Raw genomic sequence first — 25,377 nt, forward strand, 5'->3', positions numbered from 1 at the left:
TCTGGGCCCCTTTCATCCCATCAAACGCCAAGATCCCTTTCTCACATCCAGGTTACTGTATGCTACCTATGTCTTTGTCCTACCCAACAGCTATTAGAAGTGCCCCTACAAACAGGAAATATATTAAGATGCTATATGTTAACTTCAAATCGTATCAGTCGAAAATTTCTTGGTGAGCAGATAGAATGTTTCCAAGAAAACTATTAGAAACAGGCTTTCTTCGGTAACTTTCATGCTAAGTTAGGAAAGAAAATCTGTATTTGGCTATATTCCTTCCTCAAAAGAAGGCTTCTGTGATTCTTTGAAGTTGCCATTCTTCAAAATCTTTCTTATGGAGTCAGTAGTCGGCATCCTTCAATACCTTTGCTTAAATCTATCCTCTTACAGTGATGAAACAAAGAGGAGACGAGATTATATAGTATATAAAAGGCTTTAAAAACAACAAGCTAAATTTAGAAGAGTTGACTGCTATTAATCCTGTCTGAAAGGTTTCTATTTTTCCAGAAAATGCTTTGTGTCACTTGTGACATTAGAATTTAGTGGTTTAGTTAAGCTGATTTCAGGAGTTAGTGTTTTTACTTATCTACTATAAAGAATTACCATACTTGCTTTCCACGTTATTAAAATAGCCTTAATGGCCTATTTTGTTTCTCTGCTGGAAAATTATAATTCTAGGGGCTGGATATATGGTGCAGTGGTAGGGTGTTGGCCTTACATGTAGCCGATCTAGGACGGACCTGGGTTTGATCCCCCAGTGTCCCATATAGTCCCCAAGCCAGGAGCAGTTTCTGAATGCATAGCCAGAAGTAACTCCTGAGTGTCACCGGATGTGGCCCAAAAATCCAAAAGAAAAAAAAAAGGAAAATTATAATTCTTTTATTTTACTGAATTATCAATACATTAAAAAAACTATGTAAAACACTTGATATAATGCCATAGTACATAGTAAGCATGCAAAAGTATTAGGTTATTATTCAATCCTAAAAGTTTTTGATTCATAAAACAATGTTATGCTGTAGTAAAACATTTTTTCAGAACACCAAAAGTGTGGCCATATTTGCCCAACCAAATAAAGACCAGCTCCATTACTGGAAAAGAGAAATGTTTGGCAAAATAAATTCTGCACAAAAGACCCCCTCATAGAAATTTACTCACATTCCCATAAGATACTGCCTGGTAGAGATATGGCCATGAACACAGTATAAAGTTTAATTAAAAACAGAGAATAAGGGATAAAGAGATAGTAGAATGGGCATAATGCTTGTCTTAGATGCAGTTGCTCTGAATTCAGTCCCTGGTACCAGATAGGTGGGCACCACTAGGTGTGGCCAAAAACTAAATATATTTCTTCCCAGGATCTCTATCACTTAAATTTTAAACACTAAGTCATTCTGTGACCCAATTAAGTGGTTATATCAAGAGGTGTCTATGCTCTGTGCTACTATCTCTAACCAAGATTGATCTCTGAGACCCTAGATGATGGCAAGATAAAGAATATCACAGGAAGAGAAACTTGGCAAACTCATATATGTTTATCAAGACAAAAAATCTATGGAACATTAGTAGTGGCAGATAGATATTCATCTAGGCAGGAAATACAGAACATTAGTTTGATAATGTTTGATTAAATTTCTCTCAAACTTGAAAATAATATTCTATAAGATTATGAGTGTTGAAGTTTTCTTTTATTTGTAAAAGAAATTCATTTTCTTTTCTTTTTTTTTTTTTTTTTTGGTTTTTGGGTCACACCCAGCGGTGCTCAGAGGTTACTCCTGGCTGTCTGCTCAGAAATAGCTCCTGGCAGGCCCGGGGAACCATATGGGACACCGGGATTTGAACCAACCACCTTTGGTCCTGGATCAGCTGCTTGCAAGGCAAACACCGCTCTGCGGGCCCCAAGAAATTCATTTTTTTAATAGTTTTCATTGATCCCTTCATTAGAGGGATAAAATTATGTATTATTAAAAATGAAGCTTTAAGTAATCTCCAGATCTTCTTTTAGAAGACATACAGGTAAATGCTATTAAATCACAGCGAGTGATTTAATAAAACTGCTTATTAAAATGGCTTTTAAATACTACCCATCAAACAAAATTGTTTATAATTAAAAACACTGATCACAGGCAAAGAAATCGCTATATTTTATGTTCACTGCATAACATTTTTCTAATATTTTGAATACAGACAATTGCTAAAGGACCTTATAAAATTTATAAGTGATATGAATTTTGGATCTATCATCACAGATTAAAAAATTTGAGAATTCAAAATAAATTTGACAGGCTGCATAGTGAGTCAAAAATAAAATGAAGAAATTCAACAAGGATAAAAGCAAAACTTTTTCATTTACTTTCAGATAACAATAGGTAACATCTAAGAATTAGTGGGAGGTAAGTCTTGACAGCACATCTTTAAGGCATCAAAGATAGGGAAAATTACAGAAGTGATCAAAATTTTTAATATATTATATAAGTAAACCTAGATAATTAAAAATGTATTGAGCAAAATTTAGAAAAAACCTAAAAAGAGTTTTGATTTCTATTTAAAGGGTTCTTAAATGCTTTGCTTCAGCCAAATTATCTTTGTTTATTCCCTATAAACCATTAGTGCTCTTTTTCTCTGATCTTTTTTTTTTTTTTTTAGTTTTTGGGCCACACCCAGTGGTGCTCAGGGGTTACTCCTGGCTGTCTGCTCAGAAATAGCTCCTGGCAGGCACTGGGGGACCATATGGGACACCGGGATTCGAACCAACCACCTTAGGTTCTGGATCAGCTGCTTGCAAGGCAAGCACCGCTGTGCTATCTCTCCGGGCCCTTTTTCTCTGATCTTTAGCCAAACTATTACTAGTACTCTTGAACACGCCAGTCATTTTTAAGTTCCAGTCTTCACTTATAATTCAATTTAGAGCCAACCTAATCTGGGCATTCTTAATAAACCACTAGAGGAGCCGGAGTGATTGCACAGCAGTATGGCATTTGCCTTGCACACTGCTGACCCAGGAGGGACCTGGGTTCAATTGCTGGCATCCCATATGGTCCCCCAAGCCAGGCATGATTTCTGAGGTATAGCCAGGAGTAACTCCTGAGCATCACTGGGTGTGGCCCAAAAACTAACTAACTAACTAACTAACTAACTAACTAACTAACTAACTAACTAACTAACTAACTAACTAACTAACTAAACCACTAGAGTTCTGAGTTACCACATATCCTGTGGAGTTTAGTATATTCTCCCTATCTTCATAGGTTTTCTCCAGAGTGTCTGGTTTATTATCACTTCCCAAAGGTATACATGTTGAATTCACAGGTTCAACTGTTCCTGTGTGTGTGTGTGTGTGTGTGTGTGTGTGTGTGTGTGACAGAGAGAGAGAGAGAGAGAGAGAGAGAGAGAAAGAGAGAGAGAGAAACTTAGAGAGAGAACAAGAGATAGTAAAAGAGAGAGATGCATATTTCAATGGAAGGCATCTTGTCTAGGGCATTAACTACTCATGATTTGAGCTGTATTGAATGGAAAATAAAAGAATGAATGGATCCAACACACAGTTAATAAATTAAGAAAAGCTGTGGGTCTTTATTTGAACAGGGTAATATTTTTGTGTCCATGAATAAGCCGACTGATGGCACTGAGAACTTACTGTATTTGGGTACAAAGTGCTTTGATGACATGACAGATATTCCATGATATTTTAAGATTTTAGTCATTTCATATACTGAAATTTATACTTCACTCTTCCAATGAGACCAACAGTTAATAAAGACATTAGATAGAAGCCTTCTATACTTATATTTCTACATACCAATCTCAGAACCTACCTAGTGCTGACTTTGCTATGCATATTATGTATCTAAAGTTTCTGGTAACTGAAAGGACAAATTTAGGTTATACCACTATTATTAAAGTCCTGTAGGACTAAAGATTTTATTAAAAGGGTTTTGATGTACAAAAATCTAGTAAAACAATCAAAAAGAAGTGGGAGGAAAAAAACTAATGAAAAAATTAACATAGGCTTGGAGGGGAAAATTAGGCAGATACTTCAAACTGTTCTGGGCAACTCATGTCTGGTCGTAAAGGAGACTGAGACCTATTTTGTATTTATATTGAATCTCGAACTGCTACTTCACTGAAAGGTTAAAAGAAATTATTTTATCACTTAACTTATAAAAGCTTATAGTTATCAGTTCTCCACCCTGCAATTATCTACAGGAAGAAATTGCCCCTGGGTTCTATTTTATGAGTTTTACATGGGCATGGTCACCAAATTTATATGTTATGAATTCCTGGAAAATTCTACAGATCAGAGGAAGCAATGTACTTTCTTTTGGATCAAAGACATTTCACTTAAACTAGCAATTAATCCAAAGCCAAACTGCATCATATATGTTAAAATGTGGATAGGCATGTTTTTTAAAATATATATGGATAAACTAAATTATACTAGCATGAATACAGTAGTCTTGGGAAATCAAAATGCATTAACCATTGATAAATGTATCCATCAGCTATAATTAAACTATTCAAAATAAAATTTAATTTGTACAATTAATATCAAATATATATATTATTTTAATGCTAGGCATAAATAATATTTAGACTATCAGACATACAACTATAATCATATTTGTAATCACAGTGTTTAAATAAAGGTATTAATTAAAAATTCAGTTAAGTGATCACATGCCACCTAATTATACTTATTTTTCTCTAATTTCAGATTCTCCATGTTTATGGTGCTCTTTTCCTTCTGTACATAATTGCTATTTACTATGTTTTTCTGCTGTTAAATTCTTATTGCATTTTACCCTGGAGGTAGCTGTGTGCTGATAACAATTTAAATAATTTTATATGTAATGTATGTACAAAATATGTAAATATTTATTCTTTAACTATAAAATAAATCTAAATTAAAAAAGAAATGCAAAATACCATAAAACATGAAATTTTGCTACTGATAAACAAACATAATAAAAAGTTTATCAGTTGGATACACTTAGAAATGTACTTCTTAGAAAATTTAGAAATACAACTACAATATGAATTAAGTTGATAAATAGCAACTCAATATTTGAATTACCAGTCAAGTGAAGATACCTTAATTACTAAGAATTAATGCAATACTTAAGACAAATGTCCAAAGTGTCCCATAACTGAACACTCTTTATTTTGATTCAACCTGTTGTGGCATATTTGTGGGCTCCTGTGAAAACATGAGCTATAATTTTATGAGTTGACCCAACTCCATTTCTTAGAAAAAAATTACTCTTATTAACCAGATAATAAGATTGTGCATAACAAAAGGAGTCATAATTGTGTGTGTGCACATTGAAATATAGGAGTTTTAAAAACTCAACAATTATTTTTTTAAAAAAAGAGGGCACACTGAAGATATTTCAATTTTATCAAATAAATTATCATGTAAAAGATAAAATAATAATTCTCAAGTCATTCAAATTTCTTTGTATAGTCAGCATGGAACGCCATGTTGTAATTCCACCATCAATATGAAAAGCTCTTACACATATGCTTAAAAAAATAAATGGGCAAATATGTTTTAAACATGTTCCTCATGAAATAACAAACATTTTAAAATGTCAGGTAATATTTCCTTATTCTAATTGGCTCTCTTTGATTTGCAAATAAGTTCTTCAAAGTAACATGGAATTTAAGTCTGTGCTGACTTAACTATTAACTAAATTTTACACGTTGTGTCAGAGTTCAGACAATGACCTCTGATTAATCTGCATCTGATATCATCATAAACTTGCTGGAGGCTAGAAGCAGGTGCAGTCACTAATTCTTAAAGGGGTATCTCATCTAAGTATTTTCACTCTTCAGTATTATGGCTGTATCATTTTTTTCCATATGACAATAAAGTAAATGAATGAAATTTTGAGATGAAAATCAGTGAAAATCTTCACATTTAATCATAAAATTTGAACTAAAATACTATGTTATATAAACTAATCCAGGAGTGAGTAAAAAGGCTACTTATACTATAAATATCAAATATCAGGCTGATAGCTATTTTTATTCCTGAAATGCTAAATATTATATCACAGATGATCAATTTCCATAACGTAGAGCTTAAAGCCAAATAATGAAAAGCCCTAGTAAGCTCTCTGTATGCAAAGACAGCTGTAACATATTTTAATTTGCAGATTTAGATAGTATCCCTATCAATTTATGTGTTTGAAAAATCAAAAATTTACTCAGCTCTGAATAAAACAAAGAGCCCATCCTGCAAAAAACAAATAAAAACAAAATAAAGAAGATAAAAAGAGAAGGGAACCACATAGAAAAGGAGGGAGAAGACTACAGTCAATTAAATGGATGGTTTGGACCGAGAGAGATAGCTCAATAGGCTGTAAGGCATGCTCAGTATGTAGGAGGCCAACATTTGATTCCCAATACAGCATGGTATCAGAGCACTGCAAGAAGCGACTATAAGCAGTGCACTAAGATGGCAGACATAGCACCAAATCAAGGAAGAAAAAAGAAACATAAGAGTTGATATTCTGTGAAAAAAAATACCATTAGAATGATATTAATATTTAACTTCTATTAAAGACATTTTAAAAAAGATATAGTATTATCTAAAAGCACTTCTTTCCTCCAAGATAGAATTTCATAAAATAAATAATAAAAAGAAAATATGGGGCCGATAACACAGCTCTAGGGTGTTTGCCTTGAACATGGCTGACCCAGGACAGACCTGGGTTTGATCTCTGGCGTCCCATATGGTTCCCCGAGCCAGGAGTGATTTCTGAACACATAGCCAAGAGTAACCCCCGATCGTCACAGGGTGTGACCCAAAAAGCAAAACCAAAAAAAAAAAAAAAGTAACTTAAAAGCAAGTGAGAGAATAGAACCTGGGCTAGAGATGGTTTTGTTCTCAGGGTACTTACATAAACTATTTGAATACGCATATGTATATTTGTCTATGTTAATTTATACAATACACAGCGTATACTTAGTTGCCATATATTTAATAAAAAATATCTTGACAAATACCAACATTAAATTGCAAGACAGATATCTTTATATAGTCTTGAGAAAATTTAAGTACAATCAAAGTTTAATTTATAAGCAATGAAGATTATTAGTTTTTAACATGATAACTTTACCTGTTATTGAATATTTTCTTCTCTGAAACTTTTTTTGTTTTTTGTTTTTTCGGGCCACACCCATTTGATGCTCAGGGGTTACTCCTGACTAAGCGCTCAGAAATTGCCCCTGGCTTGGACACCGGGGGATCGAACCGCAGTCCTTCCTTGGCTAGTGCTTGCAAGGCAGACCTTACCTCTAGCGCCACCTCGCCAGCCCCTTCTCTGAAACTTTTTAAAAGAAAATAAGGACCCAAGAATGGGCATCAGCTAAAACCGTACTTCTGAGAAAATGAGACTTAAACAGTTATATTAACTTGAGAATTCCAGGCTACAAGCATACTTTTGATTTTGTTTAGAGGTAAAAAAGAGTTTATCTATCTGTGACAGCAAGTTGGTGGACAATGGAGAGAGGTAGAATAGAATATATTTAGTTTGTAGAAAACAGGAGAAGAGACAGGAAATCATACCAGAAAGGAGGCTTGTTTTAAGTCAAACCTTAGATACTAAAGGATGTTTGGGAATACCTGTCCAAATCCGTTATATTAAAGCTTATTTGCCAAGGGCCTGATAGATAATACAGATAGTAGGCTGCTTGCTTCGCAAATGGCTTACCTAGGCTCTACCCTTGGCATCCCATATAGCTCCCCCCACCAAAGACTACCAGGTATTACTGTGCCCGAGCACTGTTGGGTGTGATCCTACCCAAAAAGCAGACAATAAAATAAATCCAAAAGACCTTACTGACTACATAAGATCTCTCATTTAGGTTAGGGTTCTAATCAAAATTATTTTTCAAGATTATAAGGCTATTGCTCTATTATTTAACCATTTAACTAAGATGAGAACCTATACAGATCTTTAGGCCTTAGGGAAAAACAAGATACTTTGTCATGCTAGTTTGTTGAGTTCCAGAATGTGAAAAAGAGAAAGAAATGCAAACACAGCTATCACAGGAAAGCCTATAGAAATAAATCACAGAAGTGTTTCAAATGATTTGAGAGTCAAGGGAATTCCTGTTCTAATTCCCCCAATATTTATCTTGCCTATGCAAAAAAGAAACACAACTCCTTTTTTAAGGAGTTGCTGGTCTGTTTTGTTTGTTTGTTTGTTTGTTTCTTAGTAGCTAATGGTTTTGGTTTTTGGTTTATCCTTTTTTATTCTTTTTATACTTTTGTTGTTACTCCCTTATTGTTTTTTTTTTGTCTTGTTTTGTTTTGTTACCTTTTTCTTCCTTTTACCTTTCTTCTTCCAAATGGATATTTACAACACCTAGACAGACTCCTCCCATATTTTTTCTTATATATCCAATAGAGCCATATTACTGAAATCACTTGATCCGCCTCATGATTGGAGGAAGAAAAATGGATGGTACCAAGACCAGACAGTCATATGTTCATTTGTTAGAAATAAAAAATAATCAGACTTGAGTCCAAATACAAAGTCAACGATAACAGAATCGATACCCAATATACAATAAGCTGTACAAGGGGGAAACAGTTGCACTAATGTTACGGGTGGTAAAAAAGGGAGAAGTAAGATGCATGTTGGGAACAGGGTGGAGGGAGGACAACACTGGTGGTGGGAATGCCCCTCATTCATTATCACTATGTGCCTTAAATATTATTGTGAAAGATTTGTAATTCACTTTGACCATAATGAAAAAAATTTTTTACAAAGTATCACATTATTTAATTTGCAAAAGTTATTTTATTTTAAATGAAATAAAATATTCTATGTATAACACAAACAGAATCAAGTACTGAAAAGCAATCCAGTACCTTATTTTCCTTTATCTTGGCAAAATTAAGTGAGATTTCCTCATTAATTAGAAAGGATGCAAGTAACTTTCTGGACGGGATAGAGTTCTTAGTATAAGGAGGATTATAAGAGTCCTTTATATTGGTGTTTTTCTGTTGTTACAACCAGCATAATATTGGGGCTTCTTAAGAAGTTTAAATAATGTGAAAACAGATTGCCTTACCATTGGTGCTGTATCTACATGATAGTTACATGGTTTTCTCTGTGTACTGATGATCCCTGTGAAAAGAAAAGATTGTGAATATTTGCCTTTTGTACTTATTCATTTAATTTTGAAAACAATTATGTCACAGGACTTGATTTCTATAGTGTGCAAGAAAAAGCCTCTCTTGGAGAGTATAATTCTTTAAAATTTCATCATAATTTCTTTGTTCAGAAACAGCTGGGGAGTTTCTGAGCTAAGAGACCACAACCTAGGTGAGTTAAGCCAATTTTCCCCATTTAAGTGGTGTCCAGCAATAGCACAAGATGTGTCCACATCCTGCTTGGAGATCATACCATTATCTTCACTCTGTTGCATTTCTTCTATGAAAGTTTTTAACTATGACTTGAGGTCATCAAGTTTTCATAAAGAATATAAAAAGGCTATGAAAGGAATTTCTTATTTTCTAAAAAAGAATAAATAAGTCCATTTGAATTTCTCTTTGATCATCTAAAATCCTATTCTGACATATTCTGCTATTTATTCAATCATCATGTGGTGCCTGAAGAAAAAGAGTTCCTTATTCTCTCCTCTAAAATGATAATATTGATAGCTAAACTAGAGAAAAATGCTTTTATCATTTATGGATTTATCTTTTTTGTTTCCACTGTTCTCTACTGCATTTCTTTGTAATAAACATCTTCTGAAGCTATGATATAGTGCATCTTATCTATAAAGATACTCAAAGCTTAGCTCAAGTTAAAAATAAACACAGGTGTGGGTCAGTTACTTTTCAATTTCTATGAGCAAACCAACATGTGAATTAGAACATTTAGAAGATCTCTAAAGGCGTCTCATGCAGGGCTGCTTAGAATTGAGATTGCAAATGTAATTTTAAGGTGATTAGCAAAATCACTAATTGAAACAAAACATTTAATTTTTTTAATTCCTTTTTTTAAAATTTTATTCATCCATTTTCTTTATACTCAGTGGCCATTCCTTGCAGCTTATGTCCATGCACCTGGTGTGGGAGGGGTGGCTGTTCGAGAATGGGGCAAAAGAATGAATCAAGGGATTTTGGATACCCTCCAGTCTTTTGAGCTATCACTCAGCCCTTACTTTATAAAAGCTTTTAAGAATAAGACAAATTACTATATGTCTGTTTTATTTTTTGGGGGGAGGGGGCTTCCTGGAAAAGAATGCCTGATGGTTCAATGTTCCACCTAGTTGGGCCATTGGGTTGGGCTCTACATGTCATAGGGGACTGAAATCAGGAAAAACAACAGTTTTTGTTTCATTACAAAACTATGTCTCATGAGTGTAGGAGGGAGTTGGGGATGTTTATATGTAAAGAATTAGATCCCCAGAACTGCAAACAAACAAAATAAAGCCCCTAAGTCCAAAAAATAATAGCTAGATCTCTACTGTTAACCAGTAAAATGAGCTGTACTATGCTATCTTTATTCAATCAACAACGCTATTGAATGACTGTTTCATATCCTATGATAAAAAGCATATATATAAAATAAATTATAATTTATAACTCCAGGAGTCTAATAAAGCAGAAGTATTTTTTAAACACAGAGAAATGTATCATCTTAATGAAATAAAATACTAGAGACAATTTTCTTGGAAAGATACAATTTATTAAGAGTAATATTGGCCTGCTATGGAATTGAAAAAGAACATACAAATCATTTAAATATATTGGAAACTAATCTAATAATGTAGATTCATTGCCTAATTACAGGTTTATTTATTTTGTTTCTAAAGTACCAATATACTTCACTATATAATATATGCCAATATGCAATCCTTAGACTTGTAGTACTTCTACACCATTTCCATCACCAGAGTGCCAAGATCCATCCTCACTTAGCATCCTGGGGTCACAGTTCTATGTAGCACACCTCAGAGTTTGCTTCCTTCGGGGACTATCCATGTTGTGTCTCTATACTACATGTAGTATTCGTTTTCTTTCTGACTCACTTCATTTAGAACTTAAATTTTTCTGTAATCCAAGTTAAAGAAAAATCAAGATTTCACATTTTACCATACCCAAGTAGTAGTATTCTATTGTGTATATACACCACAATTTTTCTATCTGTAATTTCCTACTGTAATCTGGTCTAGTTTTAGATCATGGCCACCAAAACAATGCTGCAATCAACACAGGTGTACACATAGCCTTTTAGATTATGTTCTTGGGGTAGATGCTGAAGAGTGGAATCACTAGGTCATATGGAAGCTGTATTAAGATGGTTGTCAGGTCTCTAAATCACTTCCCAAAAAGATTTAACTAAACAGTTTAACAACCTGAAGTAAGGATATTTATTACACCTTAAAATATTTTTGAGCAGTGGTGCAATTGGTAGGGCCTTGCACTAACCTAGGATGGACCACGGTTCAATCCCCTGGAGTCCCATTTGGTCTCCCAAGCCAGAAGTGATTTCTGAGTGCATAGTCAGGAGTAACCCCTGAGCATCAACTGGGTGTGGCTCAAATTAAAAAAATGTTTTTTTGAGGCTGGAAAGAGAGTACAGGGATTCAGGGGCTCTTTTGTGTGTGTGTGTGTGTGTGTGTGTGTGTGTGTGTGTGTGTGTGTGTGTGTATGTGTGTGTGTGTGTGTGTGTGTGGTTTTTGGGTCACAACCGGCAATGCTCAGGGGTTATTTGTGTGTGTGTGTGTGTGTGTGTGTGTGTGTGTGTGTGTGTGTGGTTTTTGGGTCACAACCGGCAATGCTCAGGGGTTATTCCTGGCTCCAGGCTCAGAAATTGCTCCTGGCAGGCACAGGGGACCATATGGGATGCCAGGATTTGAACCGATGACCTCCTGCATGAAAGGCAAATGCCTTACCTCCATGCTATCTCTCCGGCCCCATCAGGGGCTCTTGTATGCTACTAAGTCTGGTTCAAGTCTCTGGAAATGCATATGATTTCCTGAGTATTGCAGAAAATTTTTTTTTTTTTTTGGGTTTTTGGGCCACACCCGGTGATGCTCAGGGGTTACTCCTGGCTATGCGCTCAGAAGTCGCTCCTGGCTTGGGGGACCATATGGGACGCCGGGGGATCGAACCGCGGTCCGTCCGAGGCTAGCGCAGGCAAGGCAGGCACCTTACCATTAGCGCCACCGCCCGGCCCCTAGTATTGCAGAAAATTTACAGATTCAGAAGTTAGCCCTGTGTGTTGTCTGTCCCTTTTCTCCCCATATCTAATTTCTCTTTAGGATTAGGAGACAGGACAGCAATTAGGTCACATGTCTACTGTATGCTCTACCTGGTTTAGATTCCTATCACCACACTGTCACCCAAACATTGCTGGATGCAGCCCTGGAGGCCCCAGGCAGAGTGCCTGGGGTGGCGTAGGCAAACCTAGCACCACAGTGTCTGAGTAGGATTGAATCCTCAGACACTTGCACTGACCATTGGCCAGATTGGCCAAGAATAGCCAGTTGGGTCACTGGACCTACTGAGTATCACTTGGGAGGCCTCTCTTCTGTCTCTTTCTTTGTATATGTATATGTACATGTATAAACACAAACACACTATGTACACATAGATATGTACACATAGATTGATCGATAGATAGATTTTAAAAGAAACCATCTTGCTGCAAAAGAGCTACAACAAACTCTCCACTTATTGGTATGGTCTTCCAATACTAATAATCTGAAACTGAATTTTTATTTAATGTAGTTTCTTAAAGTAGCCTATATTCATTTCATTCAATAAAATATGCTTTTTACTAGGTTCATATTCAGAAACTTTTAAAGAAAATACCCCTTGATACCCTACTATTCATGTTATAAGCAAAAATTCCTTTAAACTTAGAAATATCAAAGGTTGAGGGTCTTGAATCTGCAAGGTTTGGATGTGTACACAGCTCATAGATGGTTCAGCCAACATCAAAATCTACAAATTAGCAGGCTTTTCTCAGTCAGTCATAGAAATAGGAAGCAAACCAAATACCAAGAGTATGTAAACATGAATGTGAATAAGCAAGTCTCTAGGAAACAGAGAATGGGCCTTTAAAAATTGAGACTAGAAAGTCAACACTTTCTAAATCCAAGGCAAATCTGGAGTGATAATACAGCGGTAGGATGTTTGCCTTGCAGACAACTGACCTGGAAGTTCAATTCCCAGAACCTCTCTATATGATTCCCCCAAGTCCATCAAGAGTGATCCTTGAGTACAGAGTTAGGACAAAGCCTGGGTGTTCCCACAACAACAACAACAACAACAACAACAACTAAAAAACAAGCCAAAAAGAACAAAGCAAGCAGGAAGAAGGTAGCTCTATGATTGAAACATACCAATCAATGTGCTTTCAGTCATGCCACTAATAGTGTGGCTGAAAGTACCTTATGGGAAGAGTTCCTGGGCTATGCAGTTTTTTAAAGGCAATTCTTCTTTATTCCTAAATATTTTTCAAAAATTAAATTTAGTGTTCAAATTCATATACAAAATTGCCATGTTTTTGACTTTCTTTTCAATTCCTAATTTAATTGTATGAAGAACTAATTAGTCAGAAGTCTACAGTACTTACATATATTTAAAAACTATTATAGGCCAGAGATTGTTTAGCAGGTAAGACATTTGCCTACACCCTGGGTCAACCTGGGCTCAAACCCCAGTAATCCATATTTCCCTGAGCCCTTTCAAGAGTAAATTTTGAGCACAGGAGTAAACCTTGAGACCTGCTGGGTATGGCTTTAGCTCCATCAACAATGCTAGACCCCTTGGCACATGAAAAGAAAATCCTACCAAGTTTTGGGAATGATAAAAATTTCTTAGAAAAGTTAAGCAGGAGCCATCTGCTCATACAACTTTTGGGATACACTTCTACATAGTCAAGCTGAGGATAGTAAAGTACGTTTCTAACAAAAATAGGACACAGTGGTCAGAGATAGTACAGGGGTTAGGTCACATACCTTGTATGTAGCAGAACTCCTTGGCACCACCTGGTTCCCAGAGCTTTTCTGGGTGAATTCCTGTAAGCCCCCAAACATAACCATGGTGACAATGGTTATCTCTAGCAAAACAGGACCTGAGCAGCACTGTAACTCTGCCCCTCACACTGAAACACCAACTCCGTGCTGAAAATCCTGAGGAGATCCTGAGAACTATTTGGGAGGAACCTCTCTAAAACTGCTTTATATTTATTATGTAGACCAAGGCTTCTTAACATTTTTCCTTGTCACTGGAGCAATGCAACATGGGTGAGCACTGACAGAAACATCTTTTTTATTTTAGTTTAGTTTATTTTGGTTTGGGGGCTACATCCAGTGTCTCTCAGGGGTTACTCCTGGCTACGCGTTCAAATATCACTCCTGGCTTGGGGGACCATATGGGATGCCGGGGGATGGAACCGCAGTCCATCCTAGGCTAACACAGGCAAGGCAGATGCCTTACCACTTGTGCCACTGCTCCGGCCCCAGAAGCATATTTTTTAAAAATATAACTTTTGTAACTGAATAGCCATGAGCTACATAGTTACAAAGTTGTTCATGATTGAGTTTCAGTCATATAGTGTTCCAACACCCCATCTTGCACTGATTATACAACTGATTATTGGTCATTACTCATTCAGAAACCTTTTACTAATTAGTTTGCAACTTCTACATTTTAAGATATGGTAAAGACAAGGTCGATTATTTCGGTTCAGTGTTTAGCACCTTAACTACAGTTTAGTGTTACTATTAGGCATCATAGCAAAAAAATTTTGAAGTAACTTCAAATTCACAAGTATAAATCAGGTAATGAATCTACTATCATACCATATATTTTGCTCTATAAGTGCAAATGTAAGTTTGCAAATATAAGTTCTATAAGTTTTTAGATGAGGAAAACAAGAAAAAAATATTCTAAAGCAAATGGTACAACATGAGATATCAGTCAGTAAATCGCAGCTGGGAACAACCAGCCTTCGAGACTGAAGCATTTTTACAGTATGCTGGTCCACATCTGGTTAAACACACCTAGCATTTTTCATACATCAAAAAATAAAAAAAAAACATTTTATTAACATAAAAAAGTGACAGCAGCGATTAAATAGTCATAAATGAAAGCTCTGTATGTGACAGTGAAAGTGCGTTAACCTGATTGCTACTACTATGTGGTATGTCTTCACAATAAAGGGGGTAAACACTGTAGATGTCAAGTGGTTAATATATACTCTTCTCCCCTGCACTCAAGCTTCAGCTCCAGGCAATATTTGCTCCATCAGATGCACAGATATTTCCCCACATCTTTTGGGGGGAGTGGGGGGTGGAATGCGTCTTATGGTACAAAAAATATGGTAGTTTAACTTTCTTTTCTATGCAGCTTTGTTACTACACTATTTTAAATTTTTTCTCTGTCTTTTTTTGAGTAATAATCATCCAATCCATCAACTTACGGTCACCCTAATATATGTCTTAATGTCATTGCTTCTTTTCATTCAGATATCTTTAGTATTATCTATAATTACTGATGATTTAAAGACTACATATGGAAAATTGACATCTTAATCCATAGTTTAACTCCAAACCTATTTGTTTTTTGTTTCAGGACCACACCTGGGAGTGCTCAAGGGCTACTTCTGCCAATAGAGAGACTGTGTGGGATGTTGGGTTTGAACCCAGGTTGGCTGCAATGAAAGGCAAATGTTCTACCTTCTGTGCTACAGCTACAGCTACATCCACTCCAAACTAAACCTATATTTTAAGTGTGCAGTCTTGGCACAAGGCTTAACTGAAGACACAACATTAACACATGAGGTTTAAGTGAATAAACAAGTTAGTCTATTCTTCTTCCAGATATCTTCCAGGCATTTCAAACTCAAGAATTCAGAACGTAATTCATTATTTTCCCCAATATGTCCATTTTTCCTTGTATTTCGTTTAGGAATCATCATTCACTCAATCATCAAAATTAGAAGTTTTAGTCACTTTCAAATTTTACTTCTCTATCTTTTATTATTTATATGCTAAGTCTCACTTAATAATTTAAAAGTCTTTCTTTTTAAATATAAATTACTTTATTTAAAGACCACATATCACAGTTAATATGTAGTTAATTATAATACATTTATTTCCAGGTAAGTGGAGAAAAGTCATTAAAAAGAGAAAAGAAAAGAATGAAAAACAAAGAACAAAAGGAGTACAGCAACAAGAACATTTGTGAAAATTATTGTATCTCACAATCAGGCATTAAGTCATTGTCAGAAGGTTTTGTAAGCTCTTGTTTAGTGCTAATTGATCATTTATTTCTGAACATTAGGTGTCTTGAAATACACATTTGAATCTAAATTATTGTGTTTCTATAGGTAAGATAGAATAAAAAAAAAAAAACCTTAGGTTGTGTGGTTCAGGAATTGCAAGAATTACTGCTGATACTGTAGCTTTTGTGCAGTGTGGGTGGCTTCAGGGTGTGTACCAGGGCTTCTGGAAGTACAAAAAAGCAAACTTTTTCGAAGTATAAAAAGGCAGAAAAAGTCTTGTATACCAGCATACCTGGAGATTGGTGTCTCTCAAGAGAGTCGTTGAGGAGTGGAGAATCAGGGCCATTGACAAAGATGTGATTGTGGGTGATGGGTGCAGTGGACATGGCTTTGGCAAGGCAAGAATTTAGCTCACTTTTTCATTCCAAGATTGCCAGCTTTCAGCTGTGTGACTTCAGGACTTGGTCTACAGATACTTTGAAAACATTGAGTCTATGAACTTGGTCAAATGCAAAAATGGCAACCGAATTTCCCTAAAATCTCTACTTTTTTCAATTTAGTTCCTTTTCTCTCCCTGTGATTCAAATAAGTTATTTAATTCTCCCTACACAATTATTCATTTAATTGGCCTTGCTGTCTGTTTGGAATATATTAATACTTTTAATGACTCTTCCTTAATTCCTAATAATTAGACCCTGAGTTATTTTATATTAAAATTTCTTTAAACACCATGATTACAAACATAAATTGTAGTTGGGTTTCAGTCATAACAAGAAGACCTTCCCCATGCAACCTTTCCATCACCAATGCTCCCCTCTCTTCACTCCCGCACCTGCTGCCTGTATTCCAGGCAGGCTTTGTCCATCCCTCACTCACAGACTTTGTTATGATAGTTCTTAGTGTAGTTATTTCTCTAACCACACTCAGCGTCCTTTGTGGTGAGCTTCATATCTTGAGCCATCTTTTGGCCCTCATCTCTGGGAATTATTTAAGTGTGTTTAAGTTTTCTTAAAACCCATAGATGAGTGAGACTATTTTGTGTGTGTCTCTCTCCCTCTGACTAATTTCACTCAGCACACTAGATTTCATGTACATCCATGTATAGGAAAATTTCATGTCTTCATCTCCCCTGATGGTTTCATAATATTCCATGTGTATTTGTACCAGTTTCTTTAGCCATTCATCTGTTGAAGGGCATCTTGGTTGTTTCTAGAGTCTGGCTATTGTAAAAAGTGCTGCGATGAATACAGGTGTGGAGAAGGGATTTTTGTATTGTATTTTTGTGTTCCTAGGGTATACTGCTAGAACTGGTATAGTTGGATCAAATGGGAGCTCAATTTCCAGTTTTTTAAGAAATACCCATATTGTTTTCCATAGAGGCTGGACTAGACAGCATTCCCACCAGCAGTGAATGAGAGTTCCTTTCTCCCCACATCCCTACCAGCACTGATTGTTCTGGTTCTTTGTGATGTGTGCCAGTCTCTGTGGTGTGAGATGGAACCTCATTGTAGTTTTGATTTGCATCTCCCTAGTGATTAGTGATCTGGAGCATTTTTCATGTGCCATTTGGCCATTTGTATTTCTTCTTTGAGGAAATGTCTATTCATTTCTTCTCCCCAATTTTTGATGGGATTAGATGTTTTTTTTTTCTTGTTAAGTTCTGTCAGTACCTTGTATATCTTAGATATTAGCCCCTTATCTGATGGGGCTAATTAGCTTGGATAAATAGCTTCTCCCATTCTGTGGGTGGCTTTTGTATTTTACGCATTATTTCCTTTGAGGTGCAGAAGCTTCTCAGCTTAATATAGTACCATTTGTGTATCTCTGCTTTGACTTGTTTGGAGAGTGCTGTTTCTTCCTTGAAGATGCCTTTAGATTCAGTGTCCTGGAGTGTTTTACCTACCTGTTGTTCTATATACCTTATAGTTTCAGGTCTGATATCAAGTATTTAATCCATATGCATTTGACTTTGGTGCATGGTGTTAGCTGGAGATCTGAGTTTGTATTTTTGCAAGTGGCTGACCAGTTGTGCCAACACCACTTGTTGAAGAGGCTTCCCTTGCTCCATTTTGCATTTCTTGCCCCTTTATCAAGGATTAATTGATTGTATATCTGGGTAGCATTCTCTCAATATTCTAGTCTATTCCACTGATCTGAGGGTCTGTCTTTATTCCAAAACCATGCTGTTTTAATGACTATGGCTTTGTAATACAATTTAAAGTTGGGAAAAGTGATGCCTCCCATATTCCTTTTCCCAAGGGTTGCTCTTGCTATTCTTGGATGTTTATTGTTCCAGATGAATTTCAGTAGTGTTTGATCCACTTCTTTGAAGAATATTCTAGGTATGTTTAGAGGGATTGCATTAAATCTGTACAATGCCTTGGGAGTTTGCCATTTTAATGATGTTGATCCTCCCAATCCACGAGCAGGGTAGATGCCTCCATTTCCTCTTTTATTTTTGAAGCAGGGTTTTGTAGTTTTTTTTTTTTTTTTTTTTGTATAAGTCCTTCACATTTTTGGTTAAGTTGACTATTTGAATTTATGTGGCACTAATGTAAATGGGATTGTTTTTTGATATCCATTTCTTCGCTATCATTATTAGTGTATAAGAAGGCCATTGATTTTTGTGTGTTAGTTTTGTAGCCTGCCACATTGCTATATGAATCTATTGTTTTTAGAAGGTTTTTTGGTAGAGTCTTTAGGGTTTTCTAAATATAGTATCATGTCATCTGCAAACAGTGAGAGCTTGACTTCTTCCTTTCCTATCTGGATGCCCTTGATACCTTTTTATTGCCTAATCGCTATGGCAAGGAGTTCCAGCACTATGTTGAATAGTAGTGGTGAGAGAGGGCAGCCTTTTCTTGTACCAAATTTTAGAGGAAAGACTTTCAGTTTATCTCCACTGAGAATAATATTTGCCATTGGCTTGTGGTAGAAATCCTCTTCTATATTGAGAAAAGTTCCTTCTATTCCCACCTTTATGAAAGTTTTTTTTTTTTTTTATCAAGAATGGGTGTTGGACCTTATCAAATGTTTTCTCTGCATCTATTGATATGATCAGATGTTTTTTATTTTTATTTTCATTGATTTGGTGTATTATGTTGATAGATGTACATATGCTAAACCATCTTTGCATTCCTGGCATGAAACTTACTTGTTCATGATGAATGATCTTGATGAGGCATTGGATCCAATTTGCCAGAATTTTGTTGAGGATCTTTGTATCTGTATTCATCGGGGATATTGGTCTACAATTTTCATTTTTTTTGGCAGCATCTCTGTTTGCTTTTGGTATCAAGGTTATGTTAGCTTGTAAAAACTGTTCGGAAGTGTTCCTGATTCTTCAATTTCATGGAAGAGCCTGAAGAGGACTGATAGAAGTTCCTATTAAAAGGTTTGAAAGAATTTGTTAGTGAATCCATCTGGGCCAGGGCTTTTGTTTTTGAGAGGACTCTTGATGACCATTTTAATTTCCTCAGTAGTGATATGTCTGTTAAGATAAGCAAGGTAATCATGGTCTAACTGTGGAAGATTATAGGAGTCCAAGAATTTATTCATTTCCTCCAGGTTTTCATGTTTCATGGCATAGAGTTTCTCAAAGTAGTCTCTGATTACCCTTTGAATCTCTGTAGTATGTGTGGTGATCTCCCCCTTCAAATTCCTAATCAAGTGTATTAGATTTCTCTCCCTCTCTGTTTCTTTTTGAGTTTTGCTAGTGGTTTATAGATCTTGTTTATTTTTTCCAAGAACCAACTTTTGCTTTCGTTGATTTTTCGAATTGTTTTTTTGGATTTCCATTTCATTGATTTCTGCTCTAAGCTTTGTTATTTTCTTCTGCCTACCTATTTTGGTTCCTTTTTGTTGGTCATTTTCTACTTTAAAAGCTGTGTCATTAAGCCTTTTTATATAGGTTCCTTCTTCCTTTCTGATGTGTGCTTGCAAGGCTATAAATTTTCCTTTTAGTACTGCTTTTGTTGTGTCCCATAAATTTCGACACTTTGTGTTTTCATTGTCATTTGTTTCCAGGAATGTTTTGATTTCCTTTTTAATTTCATCTCTGACCCACAGTTTGTTCAGTAGTGAACTGTTTAGTTTCCAGGTGTTAAAGTTTTTCTTCTGTGTTTCTTTGTAGTTCACGTCTAATTTCAGTGCTTTGTGGTCAGTGGAAATAGTTTGCACAATTTCTATCCTCTTGACTTTATGGAGATATGTTTTATGGGCCAGCATGTGGTCTATCCTGGAGAATGTCCCACGAGAAACTACCTTCTTTATGTAGAACTGCCACTGCATCAGATCAACTCCCTATTGCTTTTTGCATATATTCTCACTGTAACAAATATAAAACAATAAACACACTTCTCTTTAAAAAATAGTATCATTAGGTGAAAAAGGCAAATAAATAGATAATATCAAGCAATGACAAATCCTTGACCCTGCATTATAAGACAGATAACCTACAAGAAGGACCAGGATGTGGAGGACTGAAGGTTGGATAAGAGGTGACATAGGGATAGTTGTGGAAATTTACAGGAGCTTTGGTGGTGGTAGGGTGAAGTAACTTTGTACGTAATATAGTAAATCTGTTATAAAACATCTTACATAAACTATATTGAAGTAAAATTTAAAAATATTATATCTAGGAAATAATGCTAATTCAGGGAATGAGACAGGAATTGGAGCATCTTGTATATAAGGTTCTACAGAATTTGGAGCTTTGCTATTCCTCTTACTGCTTGTATTCTTTCGCTTCCATCTACTCTCCATTCTTTCCATTTCAGCCACAATGTTTTAGGCAAATACACTCTGAACATTCCTGATTCAGGATCTCGGTTGGCAATGCTATTTGCTCAGACAACCGACATTCATTTCCTTTACTACCTCATCTTTCCTTTTCCTTTCCTCTCCCTTCCCCCACTCTTTTAGTTTGGGATGCTTCGTTGACCACTCTATTGAGAACTACAACCTAACCCATAATTCAGTAAATGGAATCCTGTTTCCTTGTCTTGCTTGCCATTTATTCCATACTTATTTTTTCTCTCTCCACCTGAAGGCAAACTCTGAAAAAACATAAAATTTTACTTTTTAGTAACTAATATATTTGTAATACCTATAACTGTGCCTAGAACAAAGTTCTCAGTGGGTACTACTCGGTATAAATAGTCTGTGCTGTAAATAATCTCTCAGTACCTAATAATTTCTCAGTACATCTCAGAAATTAAACACTCTTTACAACAAACACACAAAGTTAATTTAAGAGAGGTTTTAATGATAGGAAAAGAATTTTTATCTTTTACGCCAGTGTAATATTCAGAATGCAGAAAAACAAAGTAATTTCCTCAGGTTTATTCTCGAAAGATATAATTGAATTTTAGGACAACATAGATAGTAATTCTAAATTTTAAACAAAAGTATACTGATATGACTTTTTATAACTCATGGCAAAGAGCATTTTCGGAAATATTATTGTGCTACATTAATGTTCACAGTAGTTAATGAGGTTAGCTAGTACAATAACTTGCTTGTAAAGCTGCATTATCAGTGCCTTTCAAATGTATTTTAAAGTATTATACTTGCCACTTAGATTTCATACAGATTAGTAAAAACAAGATGGCATGAAGTATTGAACTTCATAATGTTTCAACAACAATGAAAGAAGGGAAAAGAAAAAGAAGATATTCCCACCCCTCTAAAAAAATACCAACCACATTTTGCTGATTGAATTAATATAAAATATAAATATTATTTCACTGACTAATTTTCTCCGACAAATTTACAGTGGTGTAAATAATTTTTTTAAAAAGGGAATATATACTTGGGGCTGGAGAGATAGCACAGCGGTAGGGTGTTTGCCTTGCACGCAGCCGATCCAGGAGGGAAGGTGGTTCAAATCCTGGCAAACCATATGATCTCCCATGCCTGCCAGGAGCGATTTCTAAGAGCATAGCCAGGAGTAACCCCTGAACACCGCCGGGTGTGACCCAAAAACTAAAAAAATATAAAAAATAAAAAAGCATGTACACAGAGTCACACACACTGACTTGCATACATTAATACAAAAGAAATGAGTTTCACGTATTCCACTTTCTTAATGGAAGAGCAAACTTCGTTAGAGTGCACTACTACTACTATTTTTGGTTCTCCTTAAAAAGAAGATGTTCACTAGTCAAAAATAAATGTCAATATATCCTACTAGGAAATTATGAATCAATGTGTTTTTAAAGGAAAACGTGAGAAAAAGAATAACAGTCTAAAATTAAACGAAATGTTCTTTTTGATTATTAAACATTTATAATAAAACTTTTTAAAATATGTTTAAAAATGACCAGTCACTCCATTTAGTCATTTTGTTTAGTTTCTGTATTTATCATCAATTTTGCTCTCAGCTTTATAAGCAAGTTTCTGACTAAGAACACCACAAAGAATTATTCTTGACATTTCATTCACTTTTCATTCAAAGAAAAGGCTTCCTGAAAATTTGTATTTAAAATTTTGGAAAATACAAATCAACATTATCTTGACTTCTCTATAGCTACTATAGACTTCGTTCACAAACCTAATTCTAATTGGTAGTTAACATTTTCAATAAGTGTTGGATATTCATTTCCAGAAAACATTACCAGTAAATTGTATGATATTATTCACTATACTGACCGAACTGACTAAACCAGAAAATGCAAAGTACGCACTTGTGCACTGACATCCTCTAAGGGAAACCTTACGGCTATTCAAAGCATACTCTTGAAAACTACAACTTAACTGAGTAAGAGAAATTGAGAACTTAGCTGGTCTCCTGCAATACATTTCCAGAATTTCCTATGAACTTATAGGGCCTTTTAGTAGATACAAACCCTAATGTTATCTAACTTTGTTATTTTTATATCTGAGACATAAATATTGAACAAAAATTCCCAAACAAGTTTTGAAAATTCATCAATTTTCATAGTTTCACTCAAAATTAAAATGAACATTGAAAATATATAGTAAAAAGGGAAGAATGACAGGGCCGAAGTGATAGCACATTGGTAGATAATTTGCCTTGCACGCAGTTGACCCATGATGAACCTTGGTTCAATCCTCAGTGTTCCATATAGTCCCCCAAGCCAGGAGTGACTTCTGAGTGCATAGCCAGGAGTAACTCATGAGCACCACCAGATGTGGCCCAAACAACAACAACAAAAGAGAAGAATGAGCATACATGATTAATATGGATTAAAATTAGATCACTTAGGTGTATTTTCAGTATCAAAAACATCATGACATGTCTAGCAAAACATCACAGATGTAGTACTCATTTCTTCAAATGTTGATATTAAAAGTTTACCAAAAACAGTTATTTAAAAATCTATTTAAAAATCCTAAAATAATGTTTTTTTGTTTGTCTAATTGTATTGAAAATTAAACAGCAGTCTATTTCAATTGAAGATTACAAACATCTTATGGATGACATAAATAATATTAAAATTCTCAAACTATGACCCGTGGGCCACATATTGTATTTGTATGTTTTGTTTCTTCATTGCAAAATAAGATATATGCAGTGTGCATAAGAATTTGTTCATAAGTTTTGTTTTTACTATAGTCAGACCCTCCAATGGTCTGAGGGACAGTGAATTGGCCCCCTGTTTAAAAAGTTGGAGGACCCCTGTTAAAAGCAAACAATAAAATTATAACTCATCAAAAATAATTTAAATCACCCCTTTTTTCTTTTTCTTTTTTTTTTTTTTTTTTACCTTAAAACAGAACCACATAACTTGAACCATCTTGTTCTGCTACACAAATTGAGGGGGAAATAATGGAGGGCACCAAGACCAAACAGCCGTATGAACATTGAGTAGAAATAAAAAATGATCAGACTTAAACACCAAATTCAAAGCCAACTACAACAGAATCCATACCCAATCTACGACAAGATAGACACAGAAGAGACCACTTATACTAGCAGCCCGGGAGAAAAGGAGGGGCTATATGGGATAATGCTGGGAACAGAGATGGAGGGAGGACAACATTGGTGGTAGGAATGCCCTTGATTCAATGTCACTATGTACCTAAAATACTATTGTGAATGATTTGTAATCCACTTTGGTCAAAATAAAAAGTATTAATAAAAACAAATAGTTAAAAAAAAAAAGCCTGGGGCTGGTCGGTGGTGCTAGAGGTAAGGTGCCTGCCTTGCCTGCGCTAGCCTAGGACAGACCGCGGTTCGATCCCCTGGCGTCCCATATGGTCCCCCAAGCCAGGAGCAACTTCTGAGCGCATAGCCAGGAGTAATCCCTGAGCGTCACCAGGTGTGGCCCCAAAACAAAAACAAACAAACAAACAAACAAAAACAAAAGCCGATTGCTGCTGTGTGCTCTGGCACATAGCAGATATTGTGAACTCTCTCTTCTCTGCGTGTCCTGGACCTTCAACCACCCTGTCCAGATCATTCCTTGAGGGCACTTCTTCAGAGGAAAGCTGACCAGCACATGAAGGGCTGAGCCAGAGGATTACAGCCACTCTGCTTTTCTTCTGGGCCTCATATATCTCCTAGCCAATGAACCCCAGCCCATGTAGCAAAAACACTCTATAAGCATGCCAGTGGAGAAACAATGCATGCCAATACCATATATAAAGAAGGATGACCTGAAAATTGCCAACCACCTATTTAGCCTCTCAGGTAAGGAGTTTAGAGAGGAATATGGAGGATTCCCGGAGAAATTAAAGAAAACATGGATAGAGTTGAACAAACCACAAATAAGAATCAGGAGGATATGAAGATAGAAATCAGAAAACTTTAAACTGAAAAACTCTGTAGGCAAAATAAAAGCCTCACTGGAAAAAACACTCGAGTAACAGTAGCTGAGGACGGAATCAGTGACCTGGAAGATGAATGCATATCAAATCCATACAACATAAGAGATCAGAAAATGGAAAAAATCCTCGAAGAATGTGAACAGACAAAATAGAACTTTGATAAATTCAACAGAAACAACGTAAGAATCATTGGAATCCCAGAGACCCAGGAAGAAAACCCCAGGAAGATTCAACAGTCAAGGACATCACTGCAGAGAAACTCCCAAAGTGAAAGACTACATGCAACCAAATCCTGCATACCTGAAGAGTACTAGCTAAAAAG

The 25,377-nt window shown here is 35.7% G+C and overlaps 2 protein-coding genes across 2 annotated transcripts in view; both read right to left on the reverse strand.

Moving 5' to 3' along the window:
- BCLAF1 (BCL2 associated transcription factor 1) overlaps positions 1 to 25,377 on the reverse strand; it is a 1,193,665-nt gene that overhangs the window by 119,533 nt on the left and 1,048,755 nt on the right. The gene's annotated exons all lie outside the window — the stretch shown is intronic.
- AHI1 (Abelson helper integration site 1) overlaps positions 1 to 25,377 on the reverse strand; it is a 253,355-nt gene that overhangs the window by 76,465 nt on the left and 151,513 nt on the right. Inside the window, 1 exon segment of the mRNA XM_049788037.1 lies at positions 9,085 to 9,140. Within this exon segment, the coding sequence (XP_049643994.1) occupies positions 9,085 to 9,140 (56 nt within the window).

Source organism: Suncus etruscus, chromosome 15 (genome assembly GCF_024139225.1).
Source record: "Suncus etruscus isolate mSunEtr1 chromosome 15, mSunEtr1.pri.cur, whole genome shotgun sequence".
Lineage (NCBI taxonomy): Eukaryota > Metazoa > Chordata > Mammalia > Eulipotyphla > Soricidae > Suncus > Suncus etruscus.